The 21223-nt window shown below is 43.2% G+C and overlaps 1 protein-coding gene across 1 annotated transcript; it reads right to left on the reverse strand.

The window, feature by feature from the left end:
* Nucleotides 1-15654: 15654 nt before the first annotated feature.
* On the reverse strand, nt 15655-17201 carry LOC127309969 (nucleoside diphosphate kinase 1). The gene is made up of 4 exons (XM_051340680.2): nt 17047-17201; nt 16900-16948; nt 16553-16784; nt 15655-15928 (listed from the first exon to the last, which is right to left on the reverse strand). Exons 1-4 carry the CDS (start codon nt 17098-17100, stop codon nt 15811-15813), a joined length of 453 nt encoding a protein of 150 aa, XP_051196640.1. The 5' UTR covers nt 17101-17201; the 3' UTR covers nt 15655-15810.
* Nucleotides 17202-21223: the final 4022 nt, after the last annotated feature.

Genomic DNA, 21223 nt, shown 5'->3' on the forward strand with positions numbered 1-21223 from the left:
CGAAGCACATCAACACTAGAAATAATTCACACCGATATATGTGGACCATTTCCGGTGAAAAGTGTGGATGGCTATGATTCGTTCATAACATTTACGGATGATTACTTCCGATATGGTTATATTTATCCAACAAAAGAAAGAACAGAAGCGTTGGATAAATTCAAAATATTCAAAGCTGAAGTTGAAAATCAGCATGATAAAAGAATAAAGATAGTCAGGTCTGATCGTGGAGGGGAGTACTACGGTCGACAACTCCATATGGCCAAGTCCCTGGACCTTTTGCAAGGTTTCTACAGGAGACTGGAATAGTCGCCCGATGCTCGATGCTGCGAACCTCAGCGAATGGGGTAAATTTGAAAGGCGCAACCGTACCCTTATGGATATGGTGCGCAGTATGATGAGCTATTCCACCCTACCATTGGGATTGTGGATTGAGGCGTTAAAAACCGCTATTCACATTCTAAACAGAGTACCAAGCAAATCGATGCCCAAAGCACCGTATGAGCTATGGACAGGGAGAGTGCCTTCTCTAAACCACCTGAAAGTGTGGGGGAGCCCTGCTGAGGCCAAAGTATTCAATCCAAATATCGCAAAGTTAGATACCAAAACAGTCAGCTGCCATTTTATTGGCTATCCTGAAAAGTCAAAAGGTTATCGTTTCTACTGTCCAGAGAAATACACAAAGTTTGTGGAAACGAGACATGCTGTCTTCTTAGAAGACGAAATGATGAGGGGGAGCATGGTAGCTCGGAAAATTGATCTTGAGGAGAAGAGGGTGCATGCACCTAATCCGATGACTCAGGAGCCATTTTTTGCGCTACCATGTGCACCTGTACCGACGATCCCTGCGATTGTGGTGCAAGCGCCTGTTGTGACTCCACCCATGACAACGATGAGTGAAAATTCGGAACCTGTCCGTCAGGAGCCGAATGAACCATTTGTTGAGCATGAAAGGGAGCAACAACAGCCACCTCCAGAAGCTGAGCCACAAGTTGAGGAACAGAATGCTCAAGAGAATGTGGCCCCTAGAAGGTCTACAAGAGCTAAAAAATCAGCCATTTCGACTGATTATAAAGTTTACAACACATAAACAGTTCATATGGAAGGTGATCCCACTTCATATGAAGAAGCCATGAGAAGCCCAGATTCATCGAAGTGGGTGGAGGCCATGGAAGACGAAATGAGATCGATGAGTACCAACAATGTTTGGGACTTAGAGAATATTCCTAAAGGAGCCAAAACAGTGGGCTGCAAATGGGTCTACAAAATAAAATATGACTCCAATGGGAATGTCGAAAAGTATAAAGCGCAACTTGTGGCAAAAGGATTTACACAAAGAGAAGGGATAGATTACAATGAGACATTTTCTCCGGTCTCATGTAAGGATTCCTTCAGAATCATAATGGCACTAGTTGCACATTTTGATTTAGAGTTGCATCAAATGGATGTAAAGACGGCATTTCTAAACGGGGATTTAGAAGAACATGTCTACATGAAACAACCTAAGGGTTTTATCATAGAAGGCAAAGAAGAAATGGGATGCCGCCTAAAGAAATCCATTTATGGATTAAAGCAAGCCTCTAGACAGTGGTATCTAAAGTTCAATGAGACAATTAAGAGATTTGGATTTAAAGAAAATATTGAGGACAATTGCGTTTATGCAAAGTTTAAAAGTGGGAAATATATTTTCCTAATTGATGACGCGTAAAGCACACGCTCGTTGGGAACCCCAAGTGGAAGGTGTGATGCGTACAGCAGCAAGTTTCCCTCAGTAAGAAACCAAGGTTTATCGAACCAGTAGGAGTCAAGAAGCACGTTGAAGGTTGATGGCGGCGGGATGTAGTGCGGCGCAACACCAGGGATTCCGGCGCCAACGTGGAACCTGCACAACACAACCAAAGTACTTTGCCCCAACGAAACAGTGAGGTTGTCAATCTCACCGGCTTGCTGTAACAAAGGATTAGATGTATAGTGTGGATGATGATTGTTTGCAGAAAACAGTAGAACAAGTATTGCAGTAGATTGTATTTCAGTAAAGAGAATTGGACCGGGGTCCACAGTTCACTAGAGGTGTCTCTCCCATAAGACAAACAGCATGTTGGGTGAACAAATTACAGTTGGGCAATTGACAAATAAAGAGAGCATGACCATGCACATACATATCATGATGAGTATAGTGAGATTTAATTGGGCATTACGACAAAGTACATAGACCGCCATCCAACTGCATCTATGCCTAAAGTCCACCTTCGGGTTATCATCCGAACCCCCTCCGGTATTAAGTTGCAAAGCAACAGACAATTGCATTAAGTTTGGTGCGTATTGTTATCTCCATCTTCATCCTGAGACTTAGCATCATTGTTTTATCGCTAGTGGCAACAAAGACAACACAACCTTAGAACTTTCTCACATGTCCCGGTGTCAATGCAGGCATGAACCCACTATCGAGCATAAGTACTCCCTCTTGGAGTTACAAGCATCTACTTGGCCAGAGCATCTACTAGTAACGGAGAGCATGCAAGATCATAAACAACACGTAGATATAACTTTGATAATCAACATAACAAGTATTCTCTATTCATCGGATCCCAACAAACGCAACATATAGAATTACAGATAGATGATCTTGATCATGTTAGGCAGCTCACAAGATCCGACAATGATAGCACAATGGGGAGAAGACAACCATCTAGCTACTGCTATGGACCCATAGTCCAGGGGTAGACTACTCACACATCACTCCGGAGGCGACCATGGCGGCGTAGAGTCCTCCGGGAGATGATTCCCCTCTCCGCAGGTGCCGGAGGCGATATCTGGATCCCCGAGATGGGATCGGCGTTGGCGGCGTCTCTGGAAGGTTTTCCGTATCGTGGCTCTCGGTACTGGGGGTTTCGTCACGGAGGCTTTAAGTAGGCGGAAGGGTAGGTCAAGAGGCGGCGCGAGGGGCCCAGACCATAGGGCCGCGTGGCCAGGGCAGGGGCCACGCCGCCCTAGGGTTTGGCCACCCCGTGGCCCCTCTTCGTTTCGTCTTCGGACTTCTGGAAGCTTCGTGGAAAAATAGGCCCCTGGGCGTTGATTTCGTCCAATTCCGAGAATATTTCGTTACTAGGATTTCTGAAACCAAAAACAGCAGAAAACAAGAATCGGCACTTCGGCATCTTGTTAATAGGTTAGTTCCAGAAAATGCACGAATATGACATAAAGTGTGCATAAAACATGTAGATATCATCAATAATGTGGCATGGAACATAAGAAATTATCGATACGTCGGAGACGTATCAGCATCCCCAAGCTTAGTTCTGCTCGTCCCGAGCAGGTAAAACGATAACACAAATAATTTCTGGAGTGACATGCCATCATAATCTTGATCATACTATTTGTAAAGCATATGTAGTGAATGCAGTGATCAAAACAATGTATATGACATGAGTAAACAAGTGAATCATAAAGCAAAGACTTTTCATGAATAGCACTTCAAGACAAGCATCAATTAAGTCTTGCATAAGAGTTAACTCATAAAGCAATAATTTAAAGTAAAAGCATTGAAGCAACACAAAAGAAGATTAAGTTTCAGCGGTTGCTTTCAACTTGTAACATGTATATCTCATGGATATTGTCAACATAGAGTAATATAATAAGTGCAATAAGCAAGTATGTAGGAATCAATGCATAGTTCACACAAGTGTTTGCTTCTTGAGGTGGAGAGAAATAGGTGAACTGACTCAACATTGAAAGTAAAAGAATGGTCCTCCATAGAGGAAAAGCATCGATTGCTATATTTGTGCTAGAGCTTTGATTTTGAAAACATGAAACAATTTTGTCAACGGTAGTAATAAAGCATACGCATCATGTAAATTATATCTTATAAGTTGCAAGCCTCATGCATAGTGTACTAATAGTGCCCGCACCTTGTCCTAATTAGCTTGGACTACCGGATCATCACAATGCACATGTTTTGACCAAGTGTCACAAAGGGGTACCTCTATGCCGCCTGTACAAAGGTCTAAGGAGAAAGCTCGCATTGGATTTCTCGCTATTGATTATTCTTCAACTTAGACATCCATACCGGGACAACATAGACAACAGATAATGGACTCCTCTTTTATGCATAAGCATGTAGCAACAATTAATAATTTTCTCATTTGAGATTGAGGATATATGTCCAAAACTGAAACTTCCACCATGGATCATGGCTTTAGTTAGCGGCCCAATGTTCTTCTCTAACAATATGCATGCTTAACCATAAGGTGGTAGATCGCTCTTACTTCAGACAAGACGGACATGCATAGCAACTCACATGAAATTCAACAATGAATAGTTGATGGCGTCCCCAGTGAACATGGTTATCGCACAACAAGCAACTTAATAAGAGATAAAGTGCATAATTACATATTCAATACCACAATAGTTTTTAAGCTATTTGTCCCATGAGCTATATATTGCAAAGGTGAATGATGGAATTTTAAAGGTAGCACTCAAGCAATTTACTTTGGAATGGCAGAAAATACCATGTAGTAGGTAGGTATGGTGGACACAAATGGCATAGTGGTTGGCTCAAGTATTTTGGATGCATGAGAAGTATTCCCTCTCGATACAAGGTTTAGGCTAGCAAGGCTTATTTGAAACAAACACAAGGATGAACCGGTGCAGCAAAACTCACATAAAAGACATATTGAAAACATTATAAGACTCTACACCGTCTTCCTTGTTGTTCAAACTCAATACTAGAAATTATCTAGACCTTAGAGAAACCAAATATGCAAACCAAATTTTAGCATGCTCTATGTATTTCTTCATTAATGGGTGCAAAGCATATGATGCAAGAGCTTAATCATGAGCACAACAATTGCCAAGTATCACATTACCCAAGACATTAATAGCAATTACTACATGTATCATTTTCCAATTCCAACCATATAACAATTTAACGAAGGAGAAACTTCGCCATGAATACTATGAGTAGAAACCAAGGACATACTTGTCCATATGCTACAGCGGAGCGTGTCTCTCCCATAAAGTGAATGCTAGGATCCATTTTATTCAAACAAAACAAAAACAAAAACAAACCGACGCTCCAAGAAAAAGCACATAAGATGTGATGGAATAAAAATATAGTTTCAGGGGAGGAACCTGATAATGTTGTCGATGAAGAAGGGGATGCTTTGGGCATCCCCAAGCTTAGACGCTTGAGTCTTCTTAATATATGCAGGGGTGAACCACCGGGGCATCCCCAAGCTTAGAGCTTTCACTCTCCTTGATCATGTTGCATCATACTCCTCTCTTGATCCTTGAAAACTTCCTCCACACCAAACTCGAAACAACTCATTAGAGGGTTAGTGCACAATATAAATTAACATATTCAGAGGTGACACAATCATTCTTAACACTTCTGGACATTGCATAATGCTACTGGACATTAGTGGATCAAAGAAATTCATCCAACATAGCAAAAGAGGCAATGCGAAATAAAATGCAGAATCTGTCAAAACAGAACAGTTCGTATTGACGAATTTTAAAATGGCACCAGACTTGCTCAAATGAAAATGCTCAAATTAAATGAAAGTTGCGTACATATCTGAGGATCATGCACGTAAATTGGCTTAATTTTCTGAGCTACCTACAGGGAGGTGGACCCAGATTCGTGACAGCAAAGAAATCTGGAACTGCGCAGTAATCCAAATCTAGTACTTACTTTTCTATCAACGGCTTTACTTGGCACAACAAAACATAAAACTAAGATAAGGAGAGGTTGCTACAGTAGTAAACAACTTCCAAGACACAAAATAAAAACAAAGTACTGTAGGTAAAAACATGGGTTGTCTCCCATAAGCGCTTTTCTTTAACGCCTTTCAGCTAGGCGCAGAAAGTGTGTATCAAGTATTATCGAAAGATGGTGTATTCTCAGCGGGGTGTGGAGTTTTCTCAACCAGGCATAGTATATTAGATACATAAGTTTTAGCATCTCCCTTTTCATTAGTCTTAGGCGTGCTACTCTCATCAAACAAATTTTCAGGAACAAGCCAAGCATAGTTATTTTCTAGTGCATCATTCATAGCTAGGAGTTTACATGATATTGGTGCTTTGATCTCCCCTCCATCATCAATATTATTAGTGTATCTTATTCTATCCATGTCCATCTTTTCAAGGAGACTAACAAAATTAGTATGAGAACCAAGCATATTAAATTTAGCAAAGACCTTTCTAGCTTCTCTTGCTAGACCACCAAATTCTCTAAGAAGGGTTTCTAAAACAAAATCTTTCTTTTCCCCTTCTTCCATATCACCAAGTGTGAGAAACATGTGTTGGATTATAGGATTAAGATTAACAAATTTAGTCTCCAACAGGCGAACTAAATGCGCGGCAGCAATTTCATAAGTAGGCGCAAGGTCTACCAAGTGTCTATCTTCAAAATTTTCAATGGTACTAACATGATTGAAAAATTCTTCTATATTATTTCTCCCAACTATAGACCCACGTCCTACCGGTATGTCTTTTGTGGTAAAATTAAAAGGAAACATGATGAAATAAGAAAAGTAAATGCAAGTAAACTAATTTTTTTGTGTTTTTGATATAGCAAACAAGATAGCAAATAAAGTAAAACTAGCAACTAATTTTTTTGTATTTTGATTTAGTGCAGCAAACAAAGTAGTAAATAAAACTAAGCAAGACAAAAACAAAGTAAAGAGATTGAGAAGTGGAGACTCCCCTTGCAGCGTGTCTTGATCTCCCGGCAACGGCGCCTTAAATTTAGCTTGATGACGCGTAAAGCACACGCTCGTTGGGAACCCCAAGTGGAAGGTGTGATGCGTACAACAGCAAGTTTCCTCAAGAAGAAACCAAGGTTTATCGAACCAGGTAGGAGTCAATAAGCACGTTGAAGGTTGATGGCGGCGGGATGTAGTGCGGCGCAACACCAGGGATTCCGGCGCCAACGTGGAACCTGCACAACACAACCAAAGTACTTTGCCCCAAACAAATGTTGTGAGGTTGTCAATCTCACCGGCTTGCTGTAACAAAGGATTAGATGTATAGTGTGGATGATGATTGTTTGCAGAAAACAGTAGAACAAGTATTGCAGAGATTGTATTTCAAGAAAGAGAATTGGACCGGGGTCCACAGTTCACTAGAGGTGTCTCTCCCATAAGACAAACAGCATGTTGGGTGAACAAATTACAGTTGGGCAATTGACAAATAAAGAGAGCATGACCATGCACATACATATCATGATGAGTATAGTGAGATTTAATTGGGCATTACGACAAAGTACATAGACCGCCATCCAACTGCATCTATGCCTAAAAAGTCCACCTTCAGGTTATCATCCGAACCCCCTCCAGTATTAAGTTGCAAAGCAACAGACAATTGCATTAAGTATGGTGCGTAATGTAATCAACAACTACATCCTTAGACATAGCATCAATGTTTTATCCCTAGTGGCAACAGCACAACACAACCTTAGAACTTTCTGTCTCTGTCCCAGGTGTCAATGCAGGCATGAACCCACTATCGAGCATAAGTACTCCCTCTTGGAGTTACAAGCATCTACTTGGCCAGAGCATCTACTAGTAACGGAGAGCATGCAAGATCATAAACAACACGTAGATATAACTTTGATAATCAACATAACAAGTATTCTCTATTCATCGGATCCCAACAAACGCAACATATAGAATTACAGATAGATGATCTTGATCATGTTAGGCAGCTCACAAGATCCGACAATGATAGCACAATGGGAAGAAGACAACCATCTAGCTACTGCTATGGACCCATAGTCCAGGGGTAGACTACTCACACATCACTCCGGAGGCGACCATGGCGGCGTAGAGTCCTCCGGGAGATGATTCCCCTCTCCGGCAGGGTGCCGGAGGCGATCTCCTGGATCCCCCGAGATGGGATCGGCGTTGGCGGCGTCTCTGGAAGGTTTTCCGTATCGTGGCTCTCGGTACTGGGGGTTTCGTCACGGAGGCTTTAAGTAGGCGGAAGGGTAGGTCAAGAGGCGGCGCGAGGGGCCCAGACCATAGGGCCGCGCGGCCAGGGCAGGGGCCGCGCCGCCCTAGGGTTTGGCCACCCCGTGGCCCCTCTTCGTTTCGTCTTCGGACTTCTGGAAGCTTCGTGGAAAAATAGGCCCCTGGGCGTTGATTTCGTCCAATTCCGAGAATATTTTGTTACTAGGATTTCTGAAACCAAAAACAGCAGAAAACAAAGAATCGGCACTTCGGCATCTTGTTAATAGGTTAGTTCCAGAAAATGCACGAATATGACATAAAGTGTGCATAAAACATGTAGATATCATCAATAATGTGGCATGGAACATAAGAAATTATCGATACGTCGGAGACGTATCACTAATCTTGTATGTGGATGATATTCTGCTTGCCAGCAGTGATGTTAGTCTACTGCAAGACACAAAGAAGTTCTTATCCTCAAATTTTGATATGAAAGATCTTGGTGAAGCGTCATATGTTTTGGGCATAGAAATTCACCGAGATAGAAACAATGGAGTGTTAGGACTATCGCAAAAGGCTTATTTAGAAAAGATTCTAAGTAAGTATAATATGCATAAGTGCAGTGCCACACCTGCCCCTATAGTCAAGGGCGACAGTTTTGGGAAACATCAAAGTCCCCAAAATCAATACGAGCTCGATCAAATGAAAGCGGTTCCATATGCTTCGGCCATTGGAAGCCTAAAGTATGCACAAGTGTGCACTCACCCTGACTTAGCATTTATCACCGGAGTACTCGGTAGATATCAAGAAAATCCAGGTTTTGAACACTGGAAAATGGTAAATAAGGCATTGCGTTATGTGAAAGGCACAAAGAGTTACATGCTAACATACAGAAGATCTGATTCCCTAGAAATAAGAGGGTATTCAGATGCAGATTTTGCGGGGGATAAAGATGATAGAAAATCCACATCTGGATATGTATTCACCCTCGCAGGGGTAGCTATTTCGTGGAGAAGCTCCAAACAGACGATAGTTGCATCATCCACGATGTATGCATAATTTATTGTTGGAGATATGCCCAAGAGGCAATAATAAAAGTGGTTATTATATATCTTTATGTTTATGATAAAAGTTTATATACCATGCTATAATTGTATTAACCGAAACATTGATACATGTGTGTTATGTAAACAACAATGAGTCCCTAGTAAGCCTCTTAACTAGCTTGTTGATTAATAGATGATTAGTTTCATAATCATGAACATTGGATGTTATTAATAACAAGGTTATATCATTATATGAATGATATAATGGACACACCCAATTAAGCGTAGCATAAGATCACGTCATTAAGTTATTTGCTATAAGCTTTCGATACATAGTTACCTAGTCCTTTTTGACCATGGGATCATGTAAATCACTTATACCGGAAAGGTACTTTGATTACATCAAACGCCACTGCGTAAATGGGTGGTTATAAAGGTGGGATTAAGTATCCGGAAAGTATGAGTTGAGGCATATGGATCAACAGTGGGATTTGTCCATCCCGATGACGGATAGATATACTCTGGGCCCTCTCGGTGGAATGTCGTCTAAATAGCTTGCAAACATATGAATGGTTCATAAGAGACCACATACCACGGTACGAGTAAAGAGTACTTGTCAGGAGACGAGGTTGAACAAGGTATAGAGATACCGATGATCAAACCTCGGACAAGTAAAATATCGCGTGACAAAGGGAATTGGTATCGTATGTGAATGGTTCATTCGATCGCTAAGTCATCGTTGAATATGTGGGAGCCATTATGGATCTCCAGATCCCGCTATTGGTTATTGGTCGGAGAGAGGTCTCAACCATGTCTACATAGTTCGCGAACCGTAGGGTGACACACTTAAGGTTTGATGTCGTTTAAGTAGATATGGAATAAGGAATGGAGTTCGAAGTTTTGTTCGGAGTCTCGGATGGGATCCAGGACATCACGAGGAGGTCCGGAATGGTCCGGAGAATAAGATTCATATATAGGAAGTCATATTCCAAGTTTGGAAATGATCCGGTGCATTTATGACAGGTTCTAGAAGGTTCTAGAAAAGTCCGGAAGAAATCACCATGGAAAGTGGAGTCCCGGAGGGACTCCACCTTGCATGGCCAGCCAAACCCTAAGGGGTGGAGTCCCAGGTGGACTCCACCATAGGTGGCCGGCCACCCCACCTAAGGGAAAGGTGGGAGTCCCACCTTGGGTAGGACTCCCCCCTTGAGTAGGTTTCCCACCTATGGGAGGATTTGTTGTTGGGGTCTTATTCGAAGACTTGGACTACAACTCTTGGGGATTTCCACCTATATAATGAGGAGAAGAGGGAGGGGGCAGCCACTCTTGGCCACACCACCTAGGGCTGCCCATGGCCGGCGCCCTAGCCACCCCCTCTCCCCAAACCCTAGCCTCTCCTCCTCCACATAATACTCCCGCAGCGCATAGGCGAAGCCCTGCCGGAGTTCTCCACCACCACCGCCACCACGCCGTCGTGCTGCCGGGATTCCGAGGAGGATCTACTACTTCCGCTGCCCGCTGGAACGGGGAGAAGGACGTCGTCTTCATCAACACCGAACGTGTGACCGAGTACGAAGGTGCTGCCCGATTGTGGCACCGTCAAGATCTTCTACGCGCTTTTGAAAGCGGCAAGTGATCGTCTACCGCAGCAACGAGAGCCTCCTCTCGTAGGCTTTGGAAATCTTCAAGGGTTAGTCTCGTTCATACCCTCGTTGCTCCCATCTTCTAGATTGCATCTTGGCTTGGATTGCATTCTCGCGGTAGGAAATTTTTTGTTTTCTATGCAACGAATCCCTACATTTATAGCATGTTATGAAGCCACATGGCAGGCATTATGGTTAAAGAAATTTATACCCGACTTGAAAGTGGTAGATTGTATTGACAAACCACTAAAGATGTACTGCGACAATGAGCCAGCAGTATTTTATGCTCACAACAACAAGTCGAGTAATGCTACGAAACCGATTGAGGTTAAGTATTATGTTGTGAAACACAAGGTCCAGGATCAAACAATAAGTCTCGAGCATATAAGGACAAAAGATATGCTTGCGGATCCGCTAACGAAAGGCTTACCACCCAGCGTGTTCAAGGAGCACGTAGCCGGCATGGGTTTAAGGGAAAGTATTACCTATCCTGGATCATAAGAGGCCCAAAAGTAAAAGAATTTGTTTCAAAACAGAGAAGTGTATTGTGGCTGTCTGATTCTATCAGCAATAGAGCCGTGACGATGAAACATGCCCTATGGACTGATCCAAAATGAAACGAATAAAGTGAAAGTATAAAGTTGAAAGAAAAGTTGAGATCAAGGGGGAGAATGTTAGGATGATCTCCACGGGATCGATCCCAACGGATCGATAACGCCCTTGACCTCGTCCGCACCCTGATCGGGGGCGCCCAACCCGTTATGGTTGGTGGGCCCCTGTGACCTGCACTATATAAAGAGGTGGGGGCCGGGGCACGCAGTACGAGGTTCATCGCGCCGCCAGTCACCCCACCGACATCCCCTACCGATCTAGGGTTAGCGCAGTGCTCACGGGAAGCTCTGCCACCGCCGCTACCACACGCCCACACCACTCGCGCCGTCGCAATGGACAACGGCTCGGGCTCCTCCTCGAAGGGAGAAGGTTTGTCTCCCACTCCCTCTCGATCTCTCTCCGATCTTGCAGTATACATATAGATATAGTGTCTACCCGTACGTATGCTACTACTAGCTGATCTTACAGTTATAACAAGAACCTGCTCTGTCGATGACGGTGCTATCTTTATGACCTTTTTTAACAATATTCTTTGAAAGAATATATTCAGAACCTCACCTCCATTCTTCAGAACTTCGGAGCTGTCACGAGCCTGGTCATGGGCGCTATGTTGCCAGGTCTTTCAGCTTAGCTACCGGCAAACTGTAGGTAGAGAGGTTTGATTGTAAAATCGGTGGTCACCTGGGGGAGCCGATTTCTTGCACCACTGCGCTAGGGAGAAAAAAACCCTCCCTGCGCGTTCTAGATGGGCCACAACCAAAAAAGGCATCTCGTTTGGTCGCCCGCGCATAGTTTTTTTTTGGCCCATGGAGATTTGGGCTCTAGCCGTTTGGTAGATCGGTTTTAAGGCCAAGTAGCAGCCCAAAACGGCGCCCCTGGTGTTTGGTAGATCGATTTTAAGTCTAAGTAGTAGCCCAAAACGGCGTCCCTGTTGTTTGGTTGCAACCCAAAATCTATTTCTGCTTACCTCTTCCATTCAGTGATGAGGTTACTAGTAATCAGTACTGCACAATCAAGCACACAATGCAAGATCAGACTTGAAAGATCATAGACACTACGAAATAGGTTCAGATAGCATAGTTCAGTCACGACCATAGTTCACGAGACGACACTACACTTGTCCAGACATCATAACTCACATACGACACCATTAGACATTAGAGATGACATAGTAGCAGCGAGGCAATACCAGCACAGCTTCAAACTTCTTCTTTGAAGACGACACACCTGGTGGCATCGCCATGGTCCGGACACCTGCTCATCACCTCAGTGTAGGTGTGGTCAAAGATGACCACACTGTACTCGAGAGTAGACACCTTCTTGAAGGTGAGGAACTGACCTATCTTGAGCTAATAGGCGATGGTGAAGGCCACCCACCCCTGGTCGATGAATGCATCATTGCCTTCTCTCTTCGTAGTCATCCTCCAGCTGTAGCCAGTGTTGGTGCGGACGATGATGTTCGAAGGGATGGATCCGAACCACTTGACAAACTTGTCAGGGATTGGGAGCTGGCCGAAGGTGGGCTTGAAGATGATCCGGAGGAACTGGTTCGGCCCTACCTCGTCGTGGAAGTGGCCGACGTTAGCCTTCCTTCCTCAACGCTTCTTCGACGGTTCCTCGTCGGGAACCTCAGCAGGTGCCCCAAGCATGATCTTCTCAGTCTGCACCAAGAACACACACCATTAGAGGTGTGGCTGCTCACAAGTATAGATGAAAACGAACATGAAAACCGTTAATGAGGCCTCATACATTGGCACACACAGCAGCTCAAGGGACTGCCCTCAAACCAAGTCTAGTGTGTAAGTAACATGACACACGCGATAAAGTATGAGGGCAACACCTTGCCTTCCGTTGTGCCATTATTGAATTATTGGCCAATGCAGAATTGAAGAAGCACAAAAGGCCTCATACATTGGGTCAGAAGGCGCGCAAAGGGAGTGGACACAAACTAAGTGTAGTGTGCAATGATTGTGGCACACATGATTGAGTTTGAGGGCACCATCTTACCTTCCATGGTGTCATATTTGAATCATTGACCAACGCAGAAGAAAAACCAAAAGAGGCATCATACATTTGGTCACACGGTAGACAAAGGGACTGTCCCCAAACTAAGTCTAGTGTGCAAGCAAAGTCACAGACACGACTAAATTTGAAGGCGTCACCTTGCCTTCCATTGTGTCATTGTTGAATCATTGGTCAATTCAGAAGACAAACCAAAAAGAGGCCTCATATATTGGGTCACACGGCATGCAAATGGACTGTCCACAAACTAAGTCTAGTGTGCAACAAATATGGCACACATCACTAAGTTTGAGGAAAGCACCTTGCCTTCTGTTGTGCCATTGTTGAATCATTGGCCAACGCGGAAGACAAACAAAAAAGAGACTTCATACATTGGGTCACATGACAGGCAAAGAAACTATCCGCAGACTAAGTCTAGTGTGCAAAGAATATGGTACACACGACTAATTTGAGAGCAACACCTTACCTTCCGTTGTGCCATTATTCAATCATTGTCCAATATAGAATTGAAGAAGCAGAAACATGCAAAACAAGGTAAAATAGGCCTCATAATATGAGGACATGTGGAGGAGATGTTTGATCAGAATCAATGGCATGGTCATGTCCAGTCATGGCATAGGTACTGATCAATCATCTCCCCATACTATGGATCTCTGGTTATAATCATCGGCCTAGTTCAACCACAAACAACACAAGTACTAGTTCTAATAGAGTACATTACGAGTGGTACTTAGTGTACATTACAAATGTAGGCCAGTGTACATTACAAATGCAACTTAGGCTACATTACAAATTCTACCTAGCTCAACCATTAGCAGAATCTCGTACACTACATCTACAACATTTATCACTCATCAGAAATAGCCTGATCCTCTTGAGATTATCCTTGTTTGCAAAATTCACTTGGAACAGATCATCATACTCTAGCTTTCATTTTTCAACCACCAACACCTTTTTTCTGCCTCCCATTCCTATTTCTTAGCCCTCATAACTTGTGCTTGAGTTCTCTACACATTGTTGAGCAGAGCAACCTCGTTCTTCAACTCGTCTTACGCTCGGGTCTAAACAAACTAGCGCGACCCAGCTTAATCTTTGGCACAACAATCACAACATGCAAAACCCTAACACAAAAAACCCTTCTCCTCTTTGCATGCAGAGTAAAATCATATAATTTGACCAATCTCAATCTGATCTAGAAAGGATCTACCGCAATTGCAGATTACACTAACAGATCAAAGCACATCGCAACCGTGAACACCAAGCAATCGACACGAACGTCAAGCAATCACGACGAACACCAAGCAATCGTCTATCCGAACGCAATCCTAATGGAAACCCTAGTAGATCTAATCTGCATGTCGTCGCAAATGGTGAAGCATGGTCTATTGTCGCACAACGACGGCGGAGATAAGAGGAAGAGGAGCTTACCGCCATTGTTCAGGTCGAGGATGAGGTCGAGCTCGCGCCCGAACTCAAGATGCCGGTGAAGAGCGCGGTGTAGGTTACGACCGAGGTCGCGGTGGTTCTTGCCGTCATCTCCTCCTCCGGTCCCGCAGGTAATCCTTGCGGCGGATTTGTCGGCGGTAGAGGAACCGCCTTGGTGATGTGACAGTTTGGTGCGGTGAGAGTGAAGATGCGAGTGAGACGAAGGAGAGGGGGACGGTGATGCTAGTTATGCCACATGTTTCCGAAGGAAAGTGGCATTTCCACAGAAACTGCCAGGCTACCAAACGCGCCACTGTATCTCACGAACCTTGGTGGAGGTGCTCATCAACTGCACAGACAAAGCTTCAAGGCAAGTTTTTCTCAAGATTATTTGGTTCTGATCTGACTGGAATGGACCGACAAAACCAAAACGCATGGCTTTTAACTGAGTGATTTTGACTGGAATGGACTGACAAAACCAAAAGGGCAGTTCTTTTCATCGTGGCTCGAGGGATTAAAGACATTACTCCAAAACAATCTATGGAAAACAATCTATGGTTCTCCCGAATCTTCTCCTTACAGGGACTCGACCTCGATGGCTCGATCATGCGATCAATGTTGTTGAAGATACTAGCTCACTCTCGGAACTAGTTTACAAAACCTCCCAGGCTGACAGCTGGGCTAATCAGCACGAGTAAGATTGAAATGGCTGCCAGAATTAACATGCTATGGCTACACCAAGCTTAATTCAAATTATTTTGAACCAATGAAATGATTAAAGTTATTCCCCGAGTTAATTTTTTGATGCAGCAATCTCAACATTCAAAACCATTAGAAGGCTTTAGCTACCACAAGCTTTGGCACCATTCTCAACCATCGAAAAGATAAACCGTTTAACATTTGGCAACTCATCCTTCCAACAAAAGTAATGGTAAAGCACAACCAAAGCATAACGCATTTCATATCAAAGCAGTACCATATCAAATATAGAGAGCGCAGGAGTAACTTCGGTTCACACAAAGGTTCCTGAGATACAGATCTCAATACTCAAAACTGTAAAATGCGAAGACCATTCCGGTAGACGAAACCAACTCTCAAAGCATCGTTTGAGATCTAGGCCTCGTAGATCCAGTTGTGCTGGCTGCTGGTCCACCCAGCGAGACCCTCAGGGAACCACAGGGCAATCTCCTTCCTGGCATTCTCAACTGAGTCGCTTCCATGGATGACGTTCCTGAATGATGCAGATAACACGTTTCAGAATGTATCGATGTAGCAGTCATATTTACTCAAGTGGGGCATGCTGAGTGCGTGTTTCGCTACCCCAAAACATAATCAAATGACTACAGGAGCACATATCCATCGACCATATACCATACAAGTGCTGTCGAACAATGGACCCTCCAGAGTATGAATAATGGAGGAAATAATGCAAGGTGCCGCATGATTACAATTATGATAATGAACTGGACGATTCATGTAAAGAGCACAAAGCAAAGCATATGCCCTTTCAGATGCTTGTTATGTGCCAATGCTAATGCTAAGTTATATAAAAACTAACACATGCCCACCAAACTTTTCAACAGGCTAATGTTACAGCTCATTATGAGCTTCATTTAATATTTAGTTTTTTTACACCAAACAAATAGCATGTGCCTCATAATCTCCATCTTTCTTGTTAAGATAATTGAATTTTTTTTGCTACAAGCATGCTAGTATGCTACTGAAACAACTAAGAAAGATGCACTTACATGCTAGTGTCAGATTTCACAAAAAGATTGTATAGCTCCAGTAACATATAACGAAGATAGTTCATGATTCAACTAGATGACACTAACAGACCAGAGTGAAATCTTACCTGCCGATGTCAACGGCGAAGTCACCACGGATGGTGCCAGGCTCAGAGGCCAGGGGGTTGGTGGCGCCAATGATCTTGCGTCCAGTGGCGACGACGCTCTTGCCCTCCCAGACCATGGCGACGACGGGGCCGGAGACGATGTACTCCACAAGCCCGCCGAAGAAGGGCTTGGAGGACAGATCGGCGTAGTGCTGCTCAGCGAACGACTTCTCCACGTTCTGGAGCTTAAGGCCTGGACACCCAGTTCACAGATCAGCAAGCAAATCATTACCCGAACCACGGTTTGTGCACAGATCAGCTACTAAAAAATCCAATTCAAACAGAATTGGGAGAGATGTGCTACATACCCTTGAGGTAGAAGCCCTTCTTCTCGAAGCGGCTGATGATCTCGCCGATCTGAGCAAAAGAGGAGAACACAGATCGATGTAAGCACAAGCTACCAAACTGGGCAAACGAGTAGACGGGAGAGAAGAGGAGGAGGAGGAGGTGCTTACGAGGCCCCTCTGGACGCCATCGGGCTTGATCATGATGAAGGTCTGCTCCGCCATTGCTGCTGAGAGGTGCTGCTGCGGAGAGCTTGAGATTAGTTGGGAGGTCGGCGCGGTTGTGAGGAAACCCTAGAGAAGGATTCGTGAGAATATATAGGATGCCGAGGCCGCCGGGCATGTGTCTCTCGCTCGTGTCGTGCTGTGGGCTGTGACGGTTTTGGGGCCTCCTGGGCTTCAAGTGGGCTGTAATAAGCCTGTAAGGTCTGAGTGGGCTAGAATATAGGGCATGCTCAGCGGACGGGGGAACTGCTATACGCCGACCTGGTCGGCTCGTGCGGGGCGCCGCACACCCCAGCGACCAGGTCGGGTAAGTTGGGTCTCGGCCCATTAGTCTCAGGTACGGTTTTTCTTTCTTTTTTCTTCTTCTTTTCTGTACTAATATTTTCTTTTTCATAATCTAACATTTTTTAGAAAAATAAAAATTCGAGATTTTTTTGAAATATGAACAGTTTTAAAACTTGAACAATTTTTAGATATGAACAGTTTTAAAATTCGAACGGATTTTCAAAATTTGAATAATTCAAAAAATCATAAATTGAATAGTTTTTAAAGCTATATATTTTTATTGAACAAACCAAATTTGAAATTTGAAACTTTTTAGATATGAACAATTTTCAAACTTTAACATTTTTTAGATATGATTTTTTTTTAAATTTGAACAATTTTTAGATATGAACAATTTTCAAATTTGAATAGTTTTTATATATGAACAATTTTCAAATTTAAACAATTTTCAGATTTGAACAATTTTCAATTTTTTTAGTTACAAAAATTTCAAATTATAATTTTTATCATTTGTTTGAATTTTAATATTTTAAATCCTACAAGAAAAAAATAGAAAAGAAAAAAACGGAAATGAAAAAAACAGAACAGAAAAATGACAAAAAAAGAAACGCCCAATTGGCCCAACACCCGAACTGGGCCGGCCCGTACCGCACGCGGGGGTGTGCGGCGCGCGGTACGCGCCGACCTGGTCGGTGTATAGGAAATTCTAGCGGACGGCCTCCAGTGGAAGCTTAATAAGTTCAGGAATGATTGGATTTCGTAAACAATTTCCGGTCACAGGTGTCGGCCCAATTCTTCATTGGTTAAATCAATTCCACCCAACAACGCCTTAAGCAACTCTAGCGCATTCCCTAAATCGCGGCTTGTGAACACATGAATACATGGCGTGAAAAAAGCAAAATTCATAATCGCCGAGCAGCAACCGATCAGATCCCATAAAACCTGACTTCAAACAAAAAAGGCTTTTTTATTTTTTTCACTCTCATATTTCCTCTATTCTTCCCAATCAAGCTCTGATAGCCGACCCGCCCCGACGAGCTCCTCCGCCCCCGCCCTGTGAGCTTGGCCACGCTGCTCGCGTGTGGTGTCCGCGCCTGTCCGTGTCTACATAGTGGCCCTACGCGCGCATGGTGGCCTGCCTCACTGAAACTTGATAGAATAGGTCGGTATCGAGGCAACAACCGAAAATTAGCAAATACTTGGCTAGAATTCGCAGTGGTGGGATCTTTGAATAGGGGTATAAGATCCTTATAAGTTCACTAACATGAAAAATAGGGCCTCTCATCGTCCCAATTGCACGGAACTTTATTAGCAACATTATCTCTAGCAAGCTCATGAGCTATCTGGTTTGGCTTTTCTGAGACAAAATTTGGAACTCACACTACCAGTATTGGAACTCAAATCCACACAATCATCAAACTCCATCGATTTATTCCACCAATAATGTTCTCCTGGGCAATATTGGATTGTTTCATAGAGCCTGGCTCAGAGATAATATTGTTGCACACAAAACTATGGGCCAACATCAAACCATTGCGAAGAGCAGATGCTTTCCCCATCCCCAATGACAAAATATGTGCGAAGTAGAGAGTTAATGCAACAATAAAGTTACTAAGATAAGACTAATCATAGAGGAAAGTATATAAATTAGTAACATGCACATGTTACTACTATGTGTTACTATCTTTATTGTGGTTAATAACATCGAAGTAGTATTATAGACAGCTTCATAGTAGACTCATTGTACCTTGGAAGTGTGATGTTAAAGTAACTAGTTATGTTACTCCACCGCTCCTCTCATTAGTTCGCTGTCACATAAGCAAATTTGCTGAGTTTGATAAGAAGTTACTCCTAGAGTTACTTGCACTATGAGTAGTCTAATCAAGTAGCACACCTACATTCGCTCTAGCATGAGAATCTGCATAGAAGGAGGCATCAATATTTAATTTTACGTGTTGTGGTTCAAGGTGGCACCACTTGGTGACGGTATGGATCTGGAGACTAGTTGTCACTTTAGTTGTGTTTCCCATTATTGTTAAAATCAACATTTTGTATCGGTGCATAGGTGGCACATCATCCTTTCGTGTTCGACGCCTTTGAATCCACCAGGGTTACCAGCTTGCAATAGGAATACCTTTTTCCAACCAATACCATCAAGACGTCTGGCGGTGTGGCGGCCAGGGTCACCTTGATTTGCTGGTTTTTTTGGTGCGTCGGGTGGCCGGGATGGCCGGTTGCATGGGAGAGGGGGGTGAATAAAGGCGGTGATCCTAGGGCTCCTCTTGCGACAAGACAAAGATATACCTAATTGCATGTCATCCTTGATCTTGGCCGAAATGTCTTGTTTCGAAAGGCTCCGTCGGTGAACTTACATGGTTGTGTTATGCCTAGACTTCGATAGATCGGGTGACATTCGGTCGTGTGCCCATGTTTCTCCGAACGTTTGGTTCAGGAGGGAGCAACACGAAGCTTTTCTATTTGTTGCTTTCATGGGACATGTTTGATTTTATGGTGAAGTCAGATGCGGAGAATGTCATGAAGTTGAGATTGGAGGACTAGTAATGGTGATTTGAGCCTTTGCGTCGGTGAGGAACTTGCTTGGAGTTTTAGAATTCGTAGCAGCGGTACGTAAGTGAGAGTGGGAAAACATGTTAAGTTCAGAATCTTATCTTTCAAGGTGAAAATCAAAGACATGACCTTACTTGGTTAAGTGCTTGGAAAAGGTCTTGTTGAAGGAATTGCTTTGAGAATGGGGGGGTGAAAACCCAAGATATAAGATCGGGCGACGACGACGCTTGTGCAATGTTTCCTTATTGGAGACGTCGCTTTTGGAGAATTTGGATTTTAGATGTTGTCTTCGTGGTGGTTGTGTTGTTGCTAGGACTGCACAACTGTAGCGGAGCTTTTCCTCTTATTTTTAGCTTTTACTGGTTGTGTGCATCTGTGATGCTATTAGGGTATTGCGTTGTTGTAGATCCTATGTATAATTTATATCTTCGCAATATTAATATATTTTTTTATAAAAAAATCAAGACTAGGAGTATAACAACCAGTTCATTTCTTGCGGAAAGAGAGAGAAAAGGTTTCTAATGGGACAAGGTGTTTCTCCACCCGGGGGCATATGCACCTTTTATTTGAAATGCATTTCGAACATATTTAAAGATATCAAACAAAAAGAAAAAATGTCTTTGTGTAACTCTTGACATGTTACATACTTACAAAGTAGTTTCAGCAAAAACCAACATATTTTGTATCTTGTATAAAAAAATATAAATTTTTGTGCTAAAATAATCCATTTCCCGAGACATTTGTTTGTCTTTTTTACACAAGGCATACAAAGTGTCGATTTTATATGAAACTTTACGTGCACACATAAAACATGCCTCTGATGCGAAGTTATTTTCCTAAATGTTTTAACTGTTTGAAATATGTCACCAGTTTTGAGTTTCGCTTTCAAACGGGGTTTGTTAGTGACAGGTTCGCTAATACAACTATACAAGCGGGTGCACGGTCGCAATCACTTGGTGGTGGGAACAGTCAGTCAAGAGAGCAAGTTAGGCGAATGCGCATCCCAGAATAGAGGATCTTCCTCTTGAAGCCATCCCATTCAGCAAGAATAAGGGAAAGTTATCGGGGATCCCTATGTAGATTAGATTATTTTACTGATATATTAGTTGTTTACTCCTACATTGCAGGACTTGCGGAGCGAACAGTGCCGGTCATCCGGCGATGCGGTAGAGATGATGAACGCAAATGCAAGTCTGCGATTCATTACTTCCATTGTTACAGATTCGATGCCGTTGATGAAATGTTCAAAGAGTAATACTGTCACTGCAAA

Source organism: Lolium perenne, chromosome 1 (assembly GCF_019359855.2).
Source record: "Lolium perenne isolate Kyuss_39 chromosome 1, Kyuss_2.0, whole genome shotgun sequence".
Lineage (NCBI taxonomy): Eukaryota > Viridiplantae > Streptophyta > Magnoliopsida > Poales > Poaceae > Lolium > Lolium perenne.